The sequence below is a fragment of the Triplophysa dalaica genome, chromosome 24 (assembly GCF_015846415.1).
Source record: "Triplophysa dalaica isolate WHDGS20190420 chromosome 24, ASM1584641v1, whole genome shotgun sequence".
Classification (NCBI taxonomy): domain Eukaryota; kingdom Metazoa; phylum Chordata; class Actinopteri; order Cypriniformes; family Nemacheilidae; genus Triplophysa; species Triplophysa dalaica.
In genome coordinates, this window is record NC_079565.1 from 1778063 (window position 1) to 1797608 (window position 19546).

General features: G+C 39.9%; 3 protein-coding genes and 2 non-coding genes across 6 annotated transcripts; all 5 read left to right on the forward strand.

Annotated features, from left to right (window-relative positions):
• The first annotated feature begins 171 nt into the window (after positions 1 to 171).
• On the forward strand, positions 172 to 8697 carry incenp (inner centromere protein). 2 transcript variants are annotated; one of them, XM_056739529.1, is made up of 21 exons: positions 172 to 328; positions 887 to 1036; positions 1137 to 1244; positions 1395 to 1975; positions 3174 to 3228; positions 3475 to 3547; positions 4541 to 4676; positions 4752 to 4788; positions 4865 to 4964; positions 5220 to 5357; positions 5455 to 5472; positions 5985 to 6094; positions 6237 to 6360; positions 6455 to 6577; positions 7037 to 7194; positions 7294 to 7393; positions 7522 to 7590; positions 7705 to 7785; positions 7865 to 7957; positions 8078 to 8225; positions 8326 to 8697. In XM_056739529.1, exons 2-21 carry the CDS (start codon positions 897 to 899, stop codon positions 8508 to 8510), a joined length of 2577 nt encoding a protein of 858 aa, XP_056595507.1. In that variant the 5' UTR covers positions 172 to 328; positions 887 to 896; the 3' UTR covers positions 8511 to 8697. The 2 variants fall into 2 exon arrangements, with proteins under 2 accessions (XP_056595507.1, XP_056595508.1); XM_056739530.1 differs by lacking the exon at positions 5455 to 5472.
• Positions 4276 to 4411, forward strand: LOC130415103 (small nucleolar RNA SNORA50). Its single transcript, XR_008905872.1, has one exon. It is a non-coding gene; the product is annotated as a small nucleolar RNA SNORA50 (small nucleolar RNA).
• Positions 6722 to 6857, forward strand: LOC130415105 (small nucleolar RNA SNORA50). Its single transcript, XR_008905874.1, has one exon. It is a non-coding gene; the product is annotated as a small nucleolar RNA SNORA50 (small nucleolar RNA).
• An 830-nt stretch (positions 8698 to 9527) lies between the features above and the next one.
• On the forward strand, positions 9528 to 14210 carry prnprs3 (prion protein, related sequence 3). The gene is made up of 2 exons (XM_056739545.1): positions 9528 to 9627; positions 11450 to 14210. Exon 2 carries the CDS (start codon positions 11452 to 11454, stop codon positions 13072 to 13074), a length of 1623 nt encoding a protein of 540 aa, XP_056595523.1. The 5' UTR covers positions 9528 to 9627; positions 11450 to 11451; the 3' UTR covers positions 13075 to 14210.
• Positions 14211 to 16185: 1975 nt separating this feature from the next.
• On the forward strand, positions 16186 to 17507 carry LOC130413984 (adenosine receptor A2b-like). Its single transcript, XM_056739568.1, has 2 exons — positions 16186 to 17057; positions 17372 to 17507. The coding sequence occupies exons 1-2, from the start codon at positions 16186 to 16188 to the stop codon at positions 17439 to 17441; spliced, it is 942 nt and encodes a 313-aa protein (XP_056595546.1). The 3' UTR covers positions 17442 to 17507.
• Positions 17508 to 19546: the final 2039 nt, after the last annotated feature.

A 19546-nucleotide genomic window follows, 5' to 3' on the forward strand; every position in this document is an offset into this window, starting at 1 on the left:
GTTGCCGAAGCACTCGATGATGATTGGACAAATTTGCTATGACAGACATTTGTAGCAGAGCTCTCGAGCTCTCTGGTTTGCATTTGCAAACGGAATTTCTGATCCCGCCTACATTTTGCTGATGACCGCTTGTGATTGGGCAGAGCACAATTTAAACTCTTTAAAACGTTTTGAGCGGGTGGTTGGAAAACAAGACGTTGTCGTACTGGACGGATAACGTGAATTTATTGTCTAATGGTTTAGGAAATTAGTGGAAAGGGTTTTTAAACTAGTTACTGATCTAGTTTATAGTCATTTTGCGCCAAAATCTTTTATAAAGACTGAAGAGGTAGGTGAAGTTTTGCTTTAAAAATGTTTAATGCTAGCTATAGCTAACGTTACTTATCTTTCGGGAAAAAAAACAACATTTGCTTTGTTATTAATTTTCGTATAACGTTAAATAATTTGAGTAGCCACGTTCGTGCGTTATAAATATTCGTTTAGTTGTAATTCTTATTTTAGTGCGCACGCGCATAGGCATGTCCGTTTGAACTGAGATGAGTATGAAGTTTACGTTTTTTTATAAGCTCGCGCATGTATGTGTAAATATAAGAATTAAAAGGCCGTTTTCGAGACAATATTTGTTGATCTGGAGACCGATGGCACAACCTTAAAAATATCTGGATGCACACCTTATATGGTCTTCCCCTTTGTTTGACTCAAATCCAGTAAATCTTGCAAGCTATTTGCTCTTAAATGATTGTGTGCATTTCGTGAAGGCAATCATTTTCAATTTTGCGAAACGTCATTGCATTGTGTTTGGGGGGCATCGTCTTGTTTATGTCCTGCTGTTGTTATAATGCTGTCTGGGTTCATTTTCAAAACACTCAATTGACATTGTTCACAGGGACGCCATCATGAGTTCTTTACCGGAGGCCACTCGATCCCTCATGCAGGTTTTTTGTGGCAAACTGCAGGAGTTTACCGATGAAATTGATAATGTCCACATGGTTTGGCTGGGGGAGATCGAGCAGGAAGCCTACCGCATGTTTTCCAGGTGAGACCGTAGAGGGCGGGGAGCCTGTGACGCGCTTCTGCACTTCTGTATTGTGTCATTTAATGCAACACTGTTGTTTTTGTGATGTTTTGTGGTGCAGTGACTTCAGCACAGAGCCAGAGCTCATGCCCAAAACTCCATCACAGAAGAAGACAAACCGTAGAAAACGAGTGTCGATGGAACTCAATGAGTCTCGCAGCAAGAGACGGTGAGGTTTCTTCTGTTGTATTTTCACTTTATCATGGACCAGTTTCAATTTGCTATACTATTATTTTTGATGGGGAGTTACATCTCTGTGCCATTTAGAGTAGGTATTTTCATATACATTTCAGTACCTCATGTTCCATTTCCCTTCCAGTTTCTCCAAGGGCAAACGTAGCAATGTCCGTCGCTCCTCTGTCCAGCTGACCCTAAACACAATCTCCGAGCTGGTTACCCCACAAACCTCCGACAGCTGCTTGGAGGAGCCTGCTCGCCGCACCCGACGCAACAAGGCTACCGCGGCGGCCGAGAGCGAACCTGTCAAACGCATCACTCGCAACAAAGCTGCCCCCAAAGCCAAGGAGCCCGAAGAGATTGAAGTGGTAGAGAACGTTCCAGATGTGAGGGAAGCCGATGGTTCTTGCCAGGATCACCTGCTGGTGGCTGAAGCCGTGGTGAAGATTCCCTCTTCCGAACGTTTGAGTGCAGAGTCATTGCTAAATTCTGGTCTGTCTCCAAATCGATCTGCCAATAAAATCCCCATTGCAGCCTCTGAGTGCCAGGGCACACCTCTGAGCTCAACCCGGAGATCAGTCCGTCGGTCGCTTGTGGTACGGCGCTCACTGGTGGGCCTCAGGCAGAGCATGACACAGGAAGCTCTTCGTAGGGCATCCCGACGCTCTTTCCTAAAGAAGAAAATCAGACAGGGAAATTCAACCTGCAGCAGCTCCGTCAGTGGTGAGTGACCGACAAATTGTTTTAAGCCTGTTGTAAGTAGTCTTGGGGGTAACCCGTTACAAGTAACGTGGATTACATAATCAGTTTACTTATAGTAATATACACCATTACTTTATAAATTTACATATCAATGCTCAAGTTACTTGAAAGTCTTAGAAGTGAAATTCTAAAATAAAAGTAGTGTAGACCTGATTGCTCATGCTTGCGCAGAAACAGTCGCTCTGCAGATATAGGCAGTTTTGCAATTTCTACAGTGTTAAATCTTCATTTTTGTTTCACAAATCTGGCAACCCTTGACCCAGTGATGGGAGGCCAGAGCTCAGATCTGGTGCTACAGTGTTGCCGCACTCGCCACCATGGACCAAATGCTGGTCATGCTCAATGGATAACTTTCATTCTCAACCGCAATCAATTATCTTCCAAACATGCCCGGGATTTGCAGGTCAACTTTCAGATTGCGAAATTACAAGTGATGACAGACCACCGCAAAATCAATGGTCTCATGCCTCGTGACTGTAAACGCAAGCTGTGTTCTACTGTTTGTGGTGCTGCATGCATAGACAGATCTGCAGATTTAAAAGGGCATGGTCACTGTTAGAAGTTTTATTTTACTTTTTTAAATAAAAAAAAAACCACACACATATTTGCCAAAAATCCACCTTTTGCCGCATGGTGTTAAATGACTGGAAAATACTCTGCCATCCCATGCTCACCGTCGCCATCTTGTGACACTAGCCGCACTGTCAAAACACAATAAAAATGGAGAGTGACACCGAAGTTAGAAGTTTCAACAGTAGGCAGAACTCTGAGGTGTAGGACTTCTGGTCAGGCAATATTTGAAATGTGTTTTTTAAAGAAAATAAAGGTGTGTGTAATAGGTTTGTTAAATGCATAAGTGTCAAACACTCAAGAACAGCTAAGTCTGCAGAATCATGAGCAACAGTTAGGTGAGAAAAAGTAACGCAAAAGTACTTTGTTACTTTACACAAGCAACATTTAGTTACTTTTTTATACTCTTTGTGGAAAGTAACTCAATGTTGTAACTAGTTACTTTTAAAAGTAACTTCCCCAACACTGGTTGTAAGTAATGCCAACATCCCATTGAACCAGCTTTTTTTACAACCTCGCATATAATTATCCAACAATTTCTCCACCTGAGTGGACAAATAAAACCTTGTATGTTTGTTTTTCTTTCTAGGGGATATCTGTATGGACATTGAACCTGAGGATGCAGAAGAGAATGTAGAACAACAGTGAGTTTCATTTATACAACAACAGAGTTTTGTGGACCTGAAAATGGATAGAAAACACATTGTCTTGTAAGCAAACTATTTGGGTTGGCGCAACCATCCAACATGAATTGTCATGTTTACAAAAGTAAAAACCTTGTTTCTATGCCATGATCAAGTGCGCTGAGATAAATGGTTCTTATGTGTTTGAACCCACAACCTTTCATTTACCGGCCCAGATTATTTTACCAGAATTTCTCGTTGCTTTAGGATCGATGAGGAGCAGAAGGGGAACGAAGAAGCCATTAAAACCAACACTGAGCCAGAAATTACCCAACCTGATGTAAGGGTTTATTTTCACTTTAGCTGTTGTTTCCTCTATAGCTTGAAGAGCCACTGAAATCAGAAAAGTTTTTTCCTTTTACTAAAAATAAACTATGCTCTTAAGCACTGACCAAATATGCCAATGGAGGATATACGCATTCAAAACGAGTGGTCCTGTACGTGTGCTCAAAAAATATCTAGAAATCCCATGACATCACGCAACACTTCAGCCTTTCATCAAAATTCTTATCCAATCAAATACACTTCAGAATCCGAAGAGTCCTGCCCTCTTTTCTGGACCGGCATGTTATATCAGCCGCTTGCGAACACCTATATGTCCTACAAGGTGAATAACATATGCATAGTGCAATAGATATTATTGCACGGGAGTATACTCTGGTTGAGACATGACATCATATGAGCAGATCTGTGGAGAAAACAAAACATTTCAGGTCAGCACAGTATGTTGTGTATTTAATCTTTGTGGAAGAGATCAGGCATCACAGCCTTGAGTGAAGACAAATGCTTGTGTATCGCACCCATAAATCACATAGCTTCAAATGATATCCGTGATCTTCCTAATCTCCCATTTAAGTTCAGTACGGACGTGTATCACACGCTGTTCAATGCAGTTTTGACACTTTCAACTTTGCTCACTATTGCCAAACAAATTTGTGTGTATATTCTGGGATGCATTTTGTGCACGAATAATGACAAATGTGCAAACATTGTTAAAACTGTTGGTGCTAGCACTGTCTTTAAACCTGTGGAGCTCTCTCATGGCTCAATGGGTCAAGCAACGGTGCCAAAGTAAAAGGTTGTTATATAACTGGAGTCTCTTGGAATTCCACCCAAGTTGCTCTTTTAAAAGCAACCTACAATTTTATCGATTTACTTTAAAAGGGGGGCGGGGCTATCTGATATGCTGTTCATTTTTGTTGAAATTGTCAACACATCAAAAACGTGTTCCAAGGTGATTCGGGAGGTCTTTAACTTGCATTTGTTTTCATAGGAGCCTCAATCCCAGCCTGCAGAAGAAAATGAAATGGAGATGAACGACAGTCCTGCTGAACAGATCGAGGAGTCTCCCAGCACCAGTGAACAATGTCGTCTTACACGATCTATGAAAGCCTGCATATCAGACACTGGTATCTATCTAACAGGAGTTAAACTGTTGTTTATACAGTAATGTTGTGGAAATCAAATGAGTTTTTATTTTCTAGATGGCAGTGGAGAATCGAAAACCACAGCAGAAATCCGGTGAGATGACGGTGTAATGTATTGCGTCATCTGCATTATATGGTATGTTTTCTTACTTTTTGAATTTCTCTGGTAGAGCCACACGCTCTGGTTCTAAACGGCGTGCAGCTGAAGAAGCAGTCCAAAAGATCAGCACACCCAAAAAGAAGTTCTCTCCTCCAAAGAAGTGTGTCACGGTATGACCATTTCTGACCACTACTGTAATGCAGCCCACGTCAGAATTCTTGTTGAAACTTGAGCGCATTATTGTGGAAACCACATAATGGCTGATTGCATTAGTATTGTTTTTTAATGGTTTGAGAGCTGAATTGGTCCATTGAGCTCAATTTGGCTAGATTGTCTGGGCTGACAACAGCGTTTAATTATTAAATGGCCTGTTCAATTATTTAATGGCTTGGAATAATGTAAGTAAATTTTGTCTGTTTGCATAGAGTATTGCCCCGCACATGCGCTCATTCATGCACACTGTGCAGAAGAATCAGATGCTGATGATGACACCTGGATCTCTGGGCCGCAACGCTGTCAAACAATCCTTCATCAAACAGTCTGCCACTAAAGTTGAGGGCAAGGTCAGTATGTTACATGTTTGAGAGGTGTTTGTTAGCTAATATTTGTCGAAGTAAGAATTGTAGTTGGTAATCGTGCTTCCTGTTTTTCCCCCCTTAGTTGGGCTTAGGCTCTGTGGTGAGTATGAACTGAGAATCTAGACTTCACTTTTGTCAAAACCATTTTATCTTTAGAAGCACCCAGAATTCATTTCTGTTTAACTGTTTGTGTTCTGATAAGGGGTTTTTGATGAAGGAATGCTTTTATCAAGTGTGTCAATTTGTTACCACAGTCAAAACTTTCTGTGGTAGTGAAATCATGCCCTTGCTGTTGATAGAGCTCAACCGGTGTTAAAACATTCCATTCATTTGAAGTGAATTTTAATTTAACAATTGAAATTGGGTGACTCTCACATCAGATTAACCTTTTTCACGTGCTTCACGTCCATTTCCTGAATGTGTGTTTTGTGTGGGTTGGGAATTTCACCTTTACCCATTTGTGAGTCTTTGATGTTTGTCTGAGAGCTGACTAATTTTTACATTTATCCGTCCAGACATGTTGTCACAGCATGAATACTCGGGAGCATTTATCTTTCGAAGCTTGCTGATCTTTAAAAAATGTAATCTGTAAAATATTCACTACTCTTTCAGGAGCGAGAGCGGCAAAAGTGGGACGCTTTGAACAAGAAGATAGAACAAGAGGATGAACGAAAGAAGAAAATCGAAGACGAGAGAAGAAAGAAACAAGAAGAAATGAAAAGGTTTGGTGTTGCCTGAATAAGTCTCGTGAATCCTGCACAGAACATGTCTTGGACCCCGAAACTACCTAGATCTTAAATAATTGCAAATGTAGGGTTGATGTGAATGCTAATCAGGTCTCAAAAGTGAATTTCTTCTCTTTAGGAAGCGTGATGAGCGCTTGAAACGGGTTGTTGAGGCTCGGGTGAAGGGAGAGAAAGAGAAGGAGCAGGAAATGAAAAAGAAGATTGAGGAGAAGATGGCACAACTTGAAAAGAAAAACGACATGGTACATAAATTTCAAAGTTGATGGGAAACCGAATGAAGTAAAATGGGATCTGGGGTGCACTGTGCTTCATGGAGATTTCATGTGGTTCTCTTAGATGCGTGTGGAGCGGTTGGCAGATGAAAAAGCCAAGAGAAAGGTGGCCACTAAACGACAGGAAGAACTGGAACTACGGAAGAAACAGGAAGAGGCGGCCAGACAAAAGAAGCTTCTGCAAGTTGTAAGTCAAACCCTTTAGTGAGAAAAGCCATATTACACTTTCAGCTTTGCTCACTATTGCCAAACAAATTTGTTTGTATATTCTAGGATGCATTTTGTGCACGAAGAATTAGAAATGTGCAAACATTGTTAAAACTGTTGGTGCTAGCACTGTCTTTAAACCTTTGGAGCTCTCTCATGGCTCAATGGGTCAAGCAACGGTGCCACAGTAAAGGGTTGTTATATAACTGGAGTCTCTTGGAATTCCTCCCAAGTTGCTCTTTTAAAAGTAACCTACAATTTTATCAATTGAAGTTTTGTTGCTATTATAACTGTTGCTACAACAAAGTCATTTGAAGCTTGTAAAATAACTTGATTTGAAGCACAATCTCTTTGGCTTAACAAAAAGACTTGGAGTGATCCATTGTTAAAGTTTGCGTAGAAGAACCGCATAGAGCAAATTTACTTGTTTCTTCATTAGGAAGAAGAAGAGCGAAGGCTCCAGGAGCTACTGGCCAAACGTAAAGCCGAAGAGGAGCGAGAGAAAGCCCGTAAACAGGCCGAGGCCACACGTGCTCTGGAACTGAAGCGAGAACAGGAACGAGAACTGGAGAGGGAACGACAGGCAGCCGCTGAGAAGTTCGTGCTGTATTCATATTTTTTTATTTGCAATGTCTTTGAGAAATCATCCGCGGTTCTGATCCATCCGAGAAAGGTTAAATGTGTTGTGTTCTGCAGAGAGAGGCTAGAGAGAGAGAAGGCAATCGCTCTGCAAATGGAACTGGAGAGAGCAGCCAGAGAGAAAGAGCGGAGAGAGATGGAGGAAAAGAGGAAGATGGTGAGTCATGTTTGTTGCCTGACATGAGTATGATGTCATCGGTCAAATACCTTTTAAAGACTGCGTTATGCACACCAGGTATCTTGCTTTAGTTAAATGTAGCTGGTTTAATTTTTTTGTTTTTACAGGAGGAGCAGAGGCGAGCTGAGGAGGAGCGGGAGGCAGAACGGAAACGTGTTGCAGCCACTGCAGCACAGGTAATTCAACTCTTATTTGGACCTTTACTGCTTTGTTGTATTGTATGCATTCTGCTATGTTGATTAGGTATCAGTCAGGATGTTAACTTGGTCATGCATATATATTTTTAATAGGTCTCGCAAACACAAGCGTCCGCTATGCTCAACACAACCATTACAAAGAGTTCAGCTCATAATGTTACTGTAGATCTTGAGGTAAGTAGGAATCTTCTCAGGTTTTGATGATGTCTTGTTGAACTGTTGTGTTATTGAAGCCCTTTATCGATGTTCTCAGAACTCTCTTATGAAAACTCCAGTTGGGAAAGGAGCTGCTCACCATAAACCTATGGATATTGGAGCTGGACTCAATGTTACGGTCGACATTGAGGTGAGGATTTGGAAAGAAACGACGAAATCTTCCAGTTATTTTAATTTGATGTGTGAAAAGGAATGTTCGCAAAGTAAGATCTCAGCTAGTTTGTAAATAGTCCCCTCTTGTTTTTGGCAGAAATCTCCGCAGTCCTACCAGATCACTCCTAAAGGCCAAAAGGTGGCAGTTTTGGTGAATCCTGAAGATTATGGTATGGATCAGAACAGCGACGACTCTACAGATGATGAATCTGCTCCCAGAAAACCCATTCCATCCTGGGCCGAGGGTATTAAACTGCTTACATTTGTATATTTACATTTTGTATACATGTTTTTTTAACTGACTTTTTTTCTTTTTTGCTCATGTATTTCTCTTGTTTTGTGCAGGTATGCCGCTACAGCAGACTATAATGAAGCAATATTATAACCCTGTGGATCTTTATTCTTATTTTGGGGTACCCGAACCACCCAAGCTGGAAGACATCTTCCAGCGGACCAAACCTCGCTTCTTCAAGCGCACTAGTTCAGCTGTCTGGCACTCTCCGCCACGCTCGCACATGGGCAATAATTAGGCAGCTCTGTTTGTTTGTCTACTTTAAATGTCCAGTTTTTATGTACTTGTCTGTTATTCTTAACTCTTATTATAATAAAGATTTTTTTTTTTCATGTATATGCTAGTAGATAAATCTACTGAAAAATAGCCGCAAGCGGCAACTACAAAAGATGTCATGGAAAAGTGAATAAAGGGGTAAAATTTTATCTTCTTTGCAAAGTTCTTTTCATGTCTTGTCACTTTTGACAATGTCAGCCAAATGCGTTAATGTATGTTGAAGAAATATCTTTGTTTGCTGTAAAGCTTTGCTTTAGTTTTTTGTTTCTACAGTATCTCTAAACAGATGAACTCCTCAACAGTGGGTTTCGTTAAAAACTATCTCCTTTCGGGAAAGAACCGAAAACGTGTCGACATCTTGGTTCTGTGTCTGCCTCTATAGTGCCTCGAAGGGGAGGATTGGAGTGAACAGTTGGTTGCAATTCACAACCTTACCGCTAGATGCTGCTAAAATTTACACGATGGTTTAATGTACAGAAAAATGGGAGTGTGAAAACTAAACCTTAAAAACAGGTTTACAAAATGTAAACATTGCTCCAGCAGCACTTTCAAGTCTTCATATTTCTTTAATCTTAAAAAGTTAATTTAACATTTTAGATTGGCTCAAAATGTTCTGAGTTGTAATTTGGTTAAATTGAAAATGAAGCATTTTGGATCAGTATTTTTAACGCTTTTCAAAATGGTCTATAAAGAAAAGACAAATGGCCACATGTTCAAAATTGTTATACACTTAATGTATTTACAATTCATTCCCGTTTTATTTGGTTTGGTTTGATTGGAGAGTTGACAATTTTTCATGTCCAAATAGTATACAAGTAAATTATTGTAAAGTAACTTAATTTTGGTCTAATTTATTTAAGGGCATTTCAATCAATGAACTTTTAAGATATACTTGGAAAAGCATATTAAAGTATTACCTTACCAGAATTCGTCAGTCACTTCTGGCAAATTACGTCACAAGATTAGAGGCAATGCGCATGCGCAGTGACCGAGCAAGGGAAACTTTCATCGTCACTATCGTGAACGCGCGTCAAGGGAACAACAGTCGCCTTGGAAAACGAGCTGAAATCAACTCATAGGTACTGTAGCGATTCAAACCCGTTTTATTGTCATAATAAACAGCGCTTGCTGTATTGTGATTGGTCGGAGTGTTATAATAGGTGTAATGTTTAATCTGTACAATAACAGGTGCATTTCACGGCCGCATGTCTAATAATAGTTACGTTATTCGAGGCGTTTGTGAATCTGCGCGACCGGATATTTACCGGACAGTCGATGTTAACATCTAGGAATCGCTGTCCATATTTACTGTATTTATAATCTATCAACTGTGTTAAATACGCAGTTACATAATAAATTTCTGCCGCTGTTTGTATTTGGTCAGGATTTATATTGGCAAGATGATACTGTCCGGTTTATTGAATGAAGTGGTGTGATGCGTTTCCTTTAAATGTTCAATGCATCGTTGGATCAAGCATAGGATGGCGTTGGAAATGGCCACCTCTACCAGCAGTGGTGACCCCCCCACCGTGCGCGTCCTATATAGCGTTTGGCTTCTGTTTTCATACATTACGTATGTCGCAAATGATAAACCTGTTTAAATGAACATGATAACTGATCATTTACAGTAATTTAGGAGAAATATTGACGAATTCTGTTATACGTGAACCTACCAATATTTATGTAATACCAATGTATTTTCGCCTGTCGACATGTCATGACTTGGAAAAGTTTGTGTAGCTGGGGGATTACGACGTATGCCTCATGGATGAGGATTGTTTGGAGGTGTGCCAATCCCGTTACTGCAGTTTTCCACCGAAATGCCATTTAGAAATCTCATGGAATTTTGAAAGAACCCTTGAGCAACTCTTTTTCCATACAACAGCTTCTATGTTCTTCACTGTAAGGCTCCATTGAAGGAGAAATGAACAGAGCATGAACATTCTTATGCCATTTCAGATGTCTATATAAGACACTTATCTGTAATCTACAGTCTGTGTGAATGGGGTTTAAGACTCAGTTTGAACACACACCAATTATTTTATATTAAAGGTCAAGTGTATGAAATTTAGAAGCATCTAGTGAATTGCAACCACTGTTTTTCCCCTCCCTTCTGAAGCGCTATGGCATCACGCTCATCATGCTTCCTCTTCTTTATCAAAGGAGATAACGTATTTTATGAAACACAATCTGTTGAGCAGTCTGTTTAAGGCTACTGTAGAAAGAACATGGCGAATTCCATGAAAGGGGACCAGCGGTTTATGTTGTCTTGATACACATCTGAAGACATAGTAATGTATATTATATTGCATTTCTGTCGTTAGATCCTCCCAAAAAAATACACACTGGACCTTAAAAGTCACCATGCAATCAAATAGAAAAAGTGTTTAAACAGTGTTGCAGTGATTATTATAAATGATTTATCCGTACACACCATTATTTATTTTTTATTCAGCTACACTTGTAATCTTCTATCGAAAACGTTAAGCTCCTCTCCCCCTCTCAACAACAACACTTTACCACACATGACGTCAGCAACAAAAAAAAGGTAGGACTACATGGATTGTCCAATGGCCAGGCATTTTTGACCCTCCCCTGCAGGCCCAACTTAAAACAAACCAATCAAAAAGGGAAGGGCAAACAAAGCCCCTGCCTACGTAATTTCAGAAGCCGTTTAAATCTTGTACACGTCACGATACGGAAAATAAGTCAATCGCAACCTCCGTTTCATGGTGACTTTAACATACAAAAACTATCTTTTCAAACCTATTTAGAATGGCTTTTAGGCCTGTCATCAGTGCTAACCGTTGAAAACATACCAGCACAAGCTAAGCATTATCAGGTTGTAAGATCTCATAAAATCTTTGTATTGATTTACTCTTTTTCTCTCTTTTTCCACAGAGATGGGTCGTCTAACAGTGCTGTTTCTCTGTATGGCTCTTGTAGTCTCAACTGTGGCCAAACGAGGAGGTGGGAGTAAAGGTGGATTTGGCTTGGGCAAAACCAGCAGCAGCAACAACAAAGGAGGAAGCAGCAGCAGTGGAAAGAGTGGCAGCAGCAATACTAAAGGCTCCTCAACTGGGACACACTCATCCCCAGGAAACTATCCTCGACAACCTCAAGTACCACATCAAAATCCTCCCCCCAACCCTGGGGCTGGAGGCGGGTACCCTGGCCAAGGCAGGTACCCACCGGCAGGTTCTAATCCAGGTCAAGGATATCCTAACCAAGGTAGCTATCCGGGGCGTAATCCAGCACAAGGTGGTTATCCAGCTCAGGGGGGCTACCCTGGTCAAGGTGGTAACCCTGCTCAAGGTGGTTATCCGGGACAAGGTGGTTACCCAGCACAAGGTAACTACCCAGGGCGCAGTGGTTACCCAGGACAAGGTGGTTACCCAGCACAAGGAGGCTACCCAGGGGGTGCAGGTTCTTACCCCAACAGGTACCCTGGACAGGCAGGAGGAAACCCCTACCCAGGTGGAGGCTCTTATCCAGGATATCCAGTCCGAGGAGGAGCAGGTTCCTACCCTAACCAGTATGGTGGCGGTGCAGTAAGACCAGGAGCAGGAGCAGCTGCAGGAGCAGCCCAGTACCCCTATTGGAACCCCAATAACAAAATCATGAGCCCAGGCTATGGTGGTAACTACGGGGCTTACGGCGGTGGCAGATCACCCTTTGCCCAGTCTGTGCAGGGCATGGGTATGGGCCCTTCTATCCAATCAAAAGGGTTTGGGAAACAGGCAATTATGGCTGCTGGAGTCGGAGCAGTGGCTGGGATGGCTCTGGGCTACGGTCTCGGAAGTTTCCCCCGTCCTCGTTTTAATTTCCACAACCCACAGGAGGAATATTACTATAATAACTACATGTACAAACGGTATGGTCAGACACCCCCTAATGGAAATGTAAATGAGGACCCTAACTCTCAAGGTCAAAGACCAGGTGGTACTGGAACTGGCAGTTCAGCCTCTGGGCAACAAAATAACAATAACCCTCATGATATCTTCCAGAATCCTCCACCTCAGTCCTATGATAAGTACATGGACAGCTGTATGAAAAGAAAAGACTTAGTGCGAGAGAAACGGGACCTAAGATCAAGAAGATCCCCAGATCTTTCAGAGCCCCAAGCGGCACCAGGTGCCGAAGTTACTGTTGAAGTCAATGATCCAGTTGTTGCTCAAGAAGATGTGTCAAGCACCAACAATACATTTAAACCCAGTACAATTGTGACCTCCAAACCACCTGAAACACCCAGTCAACCTCAGAAGCAAGTAGGAGAGGAAGCCAAGGATGACGACGATACTGTTAGCATTGTGGAGATTGGCTATCCAGCACTGATTGAGCAAATGAAAGCACGCCGTTGTGTAGAGCTTTACATGGTTTATGCAGAACAGCATGCAGCCAAACAGGTGCAAAATCGTAAGGAAGAACAAACCCTCAGCGGAAGTGGTAACCTGTCTGGACCTCTTTGCCACAGAGCAATCCTTCTGTCTGTTATCTTCAGTTCTCTTTTATTCGGACATTACTAACAAACTGTGATTGTCTGAGCCAGAAATTTGTACCATTGGCTGGAAATAATTTGCAAAAACCCATCATATTTTATCTGGATGTTTCTCAAACTTAAGTTTCTCAAGACAGATTCCTTGTGTGTGTAAAGCAAAGAGAAAGCTCTTTCTGATTCTGATTGAAAATTCAGCAGACATAGAAACAATAAGTTACACTTATATTAGCACTGCTTACTAAAACAGATAGTTGCTTATCATAATTGGTAATAACAAAGCTACCACTACATAAATTGTCATGGGTCATATTAAATACACCTCAAAAGTTACAAAAAAAACATATACACTCTTTATTTCACATATTCTATCACTGCCAGTGACCATCTTGCATGTGTTTTTATGAAATTTTCTACCGACTTCTGTTCAAATACAGGATTTTGCATGAGCCCTCTACTATCCCAAAACATGCATGGCATTGGGGTTTCATCTTTTTCATACATTTCATAACGTTTCAACTGACCATTAATATTGTTTGACTTGAAAAAGTGTCTTCAAGTTGTGTTTTCATGACTGCACTCCTACTTGTGTAGAACATATTTTTAAAAGATTTGTTTTTGTGTCTTTTTATAGTTTGAGCTTTTCACCATTCTACTGACATTTATTTATTTATTTTAAACGATGAATTACCTTTTATAGGTCTGCACTGTTGGTTTTGTTGTGTTATGTTATTTGTGTTATCATATCAGTTTGGTTTCAACTCTGTATGTACAATAATACTGCTGTGTGTCAGTTACTTGCAGGTCAAATGTACTATGACATGAAAACACTGTTTCTTCGACCTGTAAGTTATGCTGGACATTGGATATCAAGTGGCCCTGAGATAACCATTTTATTTTAAGTTAATCCTTCTGTCAAGGGTTTGTTTGTTTGGTTTCTCTGAAGGAAAGTGCTAAACATTTAAGTAGATTATTAGCAAAGTTGAGCACTTTCTTTAGTTCATTATTTTAATATGAAGAGGGAATGTCTTTTGACATCCAGTAAGAATGGCAGTGAACAATACTTCTTGCTAAACAGATGCATATGTGATGTCACGCTTTGAGATGTACTGAATGTTGACAATGTTTATAATGTTATCAATACTGAGAGTAAAATAATTAAATGCACCTTAGCTGCTTGTCTGTCTCTTTCATTTGATGTTTAAGATGCGTTTGGGGATATTTATGTCTGTTGTCAGATAGGCTTAATGTTATGAGTCATACATTTTGTTGCTCTTGTGGGAGTCCCTAACTGTTTTCACCATTAAATTTGTTTGATTTTCTAATGTTGACAGATGACCCGTTCATAAAGCTTAATTAAACCCTGAGCGGAAAGCCACTAGCACCCTGTAGTCATACATCTATTAGAACTGTCAAATTCAAGTACAGGAATAATCCTATCAAAACACACACAAAGGAGAGTCCTTCAGAACCATTCATCTTCACCTGTGTATTTTGGGATATAAATCTACACATGGGAATTTTTTTGAAGTTGAACAGAATATCACAGGAGATGAAAATCCCCATATTGATGCTCATTACTGTGACTAACCAAGCAGAGCAAATGTGCACACAGCAAACACAATACTTTTCTGTTTATTACATCATTAAGGATCAGACAAACAGTTTAGAAACACTTCTGAGATCACTTAGAAGGGGTCAAAGGTCAGGTTAAGATTGTTTATCTATGGCAAAAGACATGGTTGGTAAATGTCGAACTGGGGATAAACAAAATTAAAGGTGCTATTTGGTATTTTATAAAGGTGCTCTTAACAGCAATGCAACAGAAGAACCAGTTCTTTCTTATCTTTCTAAAGTTTAAAGAACCTTTTGCAAAAATACTCCATACAGCCAAAAGTGGTTCTTCTATGGCATAGGGCAGCACCTTTATTTTTTAATTGTATAGAGAGGTCATGCAACACTATGTCTTAGCAGTTTTGACCATTTGCCAGGCAGAGGTCATTGACAGAATATATGATAAAGATAAGCTAAGGAGAGTTAATTATAACCCTGAAATGCTCTCACATTGGTTACCATAAATGTTAGCGGTAGCATTGCTGTGGGCCTTCTTTTGCCGTGGTTTGGGTGTATGGATGCAGTTATGATTTTAGTTGGAACAAGTAAGCTCTTTTCACACTGATCTATTTCAGCTTTACTTCTTAAGTTAGGGTGACCATATGAGCGATTTCAACAGGACGCGTGCGTCCTTGACAGGATTTGGGTGTGTCTTCCGGGAGTCGCATTTGTTGACCGCATACGTCATCGAGGTTTGTTATTTCAGGTTTTATTCTATAAAGGCAGTTGTTGTATTTCAAGGTAAGAATGACTACAATGAACTACAATGATTATACGTCTTAAGCGATGTTAAATGTTCATTTTTTTAATGCTTTTTTTAACTGAAAAGTGAGAACCTCGATGACGTATGCGGATGACAAATGCGACTCAAGGAAGACGCAACCAAATCCTGTCAAGGATGCGTCCTGTTGAAATGGCTCATATGGTCATCCTATCTTACGTAGGCCTACATTGTGTGTTACATTTTGTTCCTGTAGCACTGCTGGAAGAGCATTGCGTTGGTAGTGTAACAGCCATGGGTTTGATTTACAGGGCACACAAATACTGATAATAAAACCTATACATTAAACTTTCGTAAGTCACTTTTGATAAAAGTGTCTTCCGTGTAAATGTAAATATGACATGTGGTTTGAACATGACAACAATTTTTTACGTGTCACATTTTGTAGTGCATTATGTTTGTTAGGCATCTTTTTGACAGCTGTTCTCTTTGAGTATGCCAACAAATTATGATGTATTTGGAAATAAATGTCATTTCACAGTCATGTAATGTGCACTGCCTACACTCTAGTTCTAATGCTTCAATGAACGTTTAAAGGGAAAACTGTTTTGCATATTGTTTTCATGCCGTTGATACTATTCCAAGAAGTTGACACGTGAGTCAGGAGAGACCACAATCCACCTCGCGCGCGTCTTTTAAAAACCGTCACCTGTGCGCTCTCGTGCACTCTGCGCAATGACACGCGTGCGGTTACCGATGGCTTTGTTCTGTTTCTCATAACTGTGTATGCTGACACTATCATCACTGATGAATATTTCTCAGAGTCCTGCGGATCTGGCCACAGTGCTGCCTCTCAACAGTTTTGGCAACGTGCTTTTGTTTCTTTTCAATTTAATTCTCGCCACTGCCATCGTTTTTCTCAACGTGTCTGTTTGTATTTCAATCATGCTAGACCGAGCGCTGCGTAACGAGAACCGCTTCATGTACATGCTCAGCACCTGTCTCAGTGACATTTGCTCGGGCGTGTCCTATTATTATTGCGGCGTCCTTGACGTGCGTGACAGCTATGACTCCCCCACGCGCACTTTCTACATTGCGCCTACTTTTCTGGGGTTGTCTTATATGGCGATTCTGGCCGCGCAGGCGGACCGGTACCACGCTGTCTCTTCACCTTTCAAATACTCCCAACGCATGACCCGCAACAGAACCTTACTGGTGATACTGGCGTACTGGGTTTACGCGTTTATCATCGTGGCTGTTAATAATCTGGTGACTATGGGGGTCGCGAAGAGAGTGACGGGGATTGGCACTTTTGTGGCAAACATTTTCACTGTAATAATCATGATTGGGTTGAACATTAAACTGTTTTTCATTGCAAAGTATCAGCTCGAGCGCGAGCCCCAGAGCGCGGAAAGAGACAACAAGCGCGCGTCCGTGCATCTCATCGTAGTAGTGGCCTTGTGCTTTCTGGTCGCGTGGTTGCCCATATTTATTCATATTATTGCGTGCAATTTCGCGGGGTCCACGTGCTACGCGTTTAAAAACGAGGGTTCGGACCCTCTGCGCACTTTACCACGAGTGAACGCAGTTCTCACCCCCTTGTTGTATATCAGGGGCTGTTCTGCACTCCGGATCACCCTACTGAGTAAAGTCTGGAAAACGCCATGCAAGAGGAAAGGGTAAACTCTCTCTCTCACTCTCTCTCTCTGTTTTTTTTTGGTCTATAAACCTCTCTTTCTTTTTATCTAAACCTCTATTCTTATGAAAAAAAAATACATCACAACTCAATAGTTAAAATTCCAGAGAAGAAAAATACTTAATCTATCATAGACTTGAACCTCTGATGAAAGCAATCACATCACGATCTCACTCATGCACATATTTCACTTTAACTTGACCTTTGTTTCGTTATCAGAGTGGCTTTTAAAATATAAAAAATATATTTCTGATATTTTTTATTCTGGCAATGGTTCAATGGTGTATTCTTTCTCAGTGTGACCCCTCAGTCTGTGGAGAAGCCTGAAGCCCCCAAAGATGTGCAATGTGCAAGTCTCCGGTCATAACATATATCATAAATATTGCAATGTTGTAAGGGGCATACGGGGATAACAGTGATGTCCTGAATATCACAACTGATGTAAAATAATAATGTCTAAAAATCAGCACCTCTCAATAATGAATAAATAAAAGAGATTTTATTATATATATATTTATTATTATAGTCAGATCATTGTTTATATATTTTCTATTCCATACATCATGAGTAATGCAAAAACTGATGGATATGCAGTTTGTATAGAATTCTCTGGATTTTTTTATCACTTATTTTATAAGATTATTCAACGTATTAGTAGCTATTATTATTAATGTTGTTTCTGTAAGTTTTACAATGGACTTCAAATTAATATATAGGAAAACCTTAACAGGCCTCTGGTTCTATTGTTAATATGTCATGTAAATGTCATGTGCTTTTATTGGATTCAGAACCATAACAATTATTTAAAGAATGCATTGTTATGTTAGTTATTGATGTAGGATGTTAATGGTTGGTCTTTCTATAGGCCTTATTGTTTTAAAAACATCCCTCTCTGCACCTGTCGCATTTTTCTCATTGTATTATCCATCCATTGAATATTAAATATTTACGTGTCAAACAGCACATAGAAAAGCATTCAAAAGAGCTTTTAGGGAAACAATACAAAGTCAAAGAATATCTGCTGAAACCCTCCCATCCCTGCAAAAAACATTCACCTGCACTTAACCTACAGTGATGGTTTACTTCTCTAGGGGGCTCGTTTTATCCCACTCGTTTCTCCCTTGCTATCAAATCAAGTGTGCTTGATTTCCTCATGTTGACACACGTCCGCTCTCATAAAGAGATTGACCTCAAGGTGCATAATTAGCAGCCTAACTAGACCCTGAGTGGTACACGGTCTTATGACGCCGTAGGGATGTTAGAATTGTCAGCTGATAATTAAGCATGTCAAAACACATACACACACGGCCTGGATCCTGTCAGAAACTTGTTCATTTGTGTGTTCTGGGTCATATTTAATCAGCTGAGACTTTTATTTAACAAATCAGGAGAGATTATGATCCCATTATAGATGATCATTATTGTGGTTATTGAGGTAGAAAAAATGCACACAGTTTCTGTAAACACAAAGTTATTATTGATCGCGATCAGCTTGTTGTTAAAATAATCTCCATGGGAAACAAGTTTTTGCTCTTTATAAATGTCACTTTAAATATTTATGAGGAGTTATGAGAAAAATATTTAGCTGCTGTTTAAACATATCGTAATAAACACAGTCTTACTAGACACACATGATGATCTTTGTGTACTCTTTCAGGGTTAAATGTAACGCACACTTGGAATGATACTTTTAAGTTTAATAGAATAGAATAGAAGTGCAGCATTTTAAGTTGCTGAATTTCATTTCTTAATCAAGTTTATCTCTTAAACAAGTTTTAGAGGTTACAAATAGTTCAGCAACTTTTTTGAAGGTTTTGTAATTGTAATTTATGTTAGATCACTACAGCACTTCAGCATTTTTGGTAACACAGTTTTTTACATATAAAGCATTACATTTCTAAATAAAGTTTTATATATATAAAAATATGTTGAGAAATGTTTCTGGTCATCATTATGTCTGTGGCAGCAGGAAAAAGACACACAGATGTATAAAAACTATCGACATCACACTTTATTTCTCAAAATATCCAGTCAACTCTAACACGCATTTAAACTGCTCTTGATAAAAATATTGTCTTTGGTTGGCTGGATATATTGCACATGTATGTACAGACAACTTGCAAGCAAATCACACATGAGGCTTTCTGTGAAATCAACACTAAAATCTCGTAATTAAGATTTAGAGTTTAATTGAAATCATTAATTTTACTATGATTTCAATCTTTGACATGGCCTTTTTCAAATTAAAAGATATCAATGTTATATTTTATGCATTATGATAATCTTTTTGTATAAAGTGAATAAAAAAATGACACTGGTTTTCAATGGCTGGCTCATTTTCTCAAACATTGAAGTGTTTAAACATAATTTGTATCCATTTTATTTGAAGTCAGAGCGCACCTTGCAGGTCACAGCTGTGGTTCTTCTCCACAGACCGAGAAACAATGCAAGAGAATCTTGGCCAAAAAGAAC

Bases quoted from the DNA above. Each gene is read 5' to 3' on its own strand.
- LOC130413984 (XM_056739568.1), top strand. From the start codon at position 16,186: ATGAATATTTCTCAGAGTCCTGCGGATCTGGCCACAGTGCTGCCTCTC. The intron at 17,058-17,371 runs GTAAACTCTCTC...ATTCTTTCTCAG, and splicing joins ACGCCATGCAAGAGGAAAGG to TGTGACCCCTCAGTCTGTGG.
- prnprs3 (XM_056739545.1), top strand. From the start codon at position 11,452: ATGGGTCGTCTAACAGTGCTGTTTCTCTGTATGGCTCTTGTAGTCTCA.
- incenp (XM_056739529.1), top strand. From the start codon at position 897: ATGAGTTCTTTACCGGAGGCCACTCGATCCCTCATGCAGGTTTTTTGT. The intron at 3,229-3,474 runs GTGAGTTTCATT...TCGTTGCTTTAG, and splicing joins GAAGAGAATGTAGAACAACA to GATCGATGAGGAGCAGAAGG. The intron at 4,789-4,864 runs GTGAGATGACGG...TTTCTCTGGTAG, and splicing joins AAAACCACAGCAGAAATCCG to AGCCACACGCTCTGGTTCTA.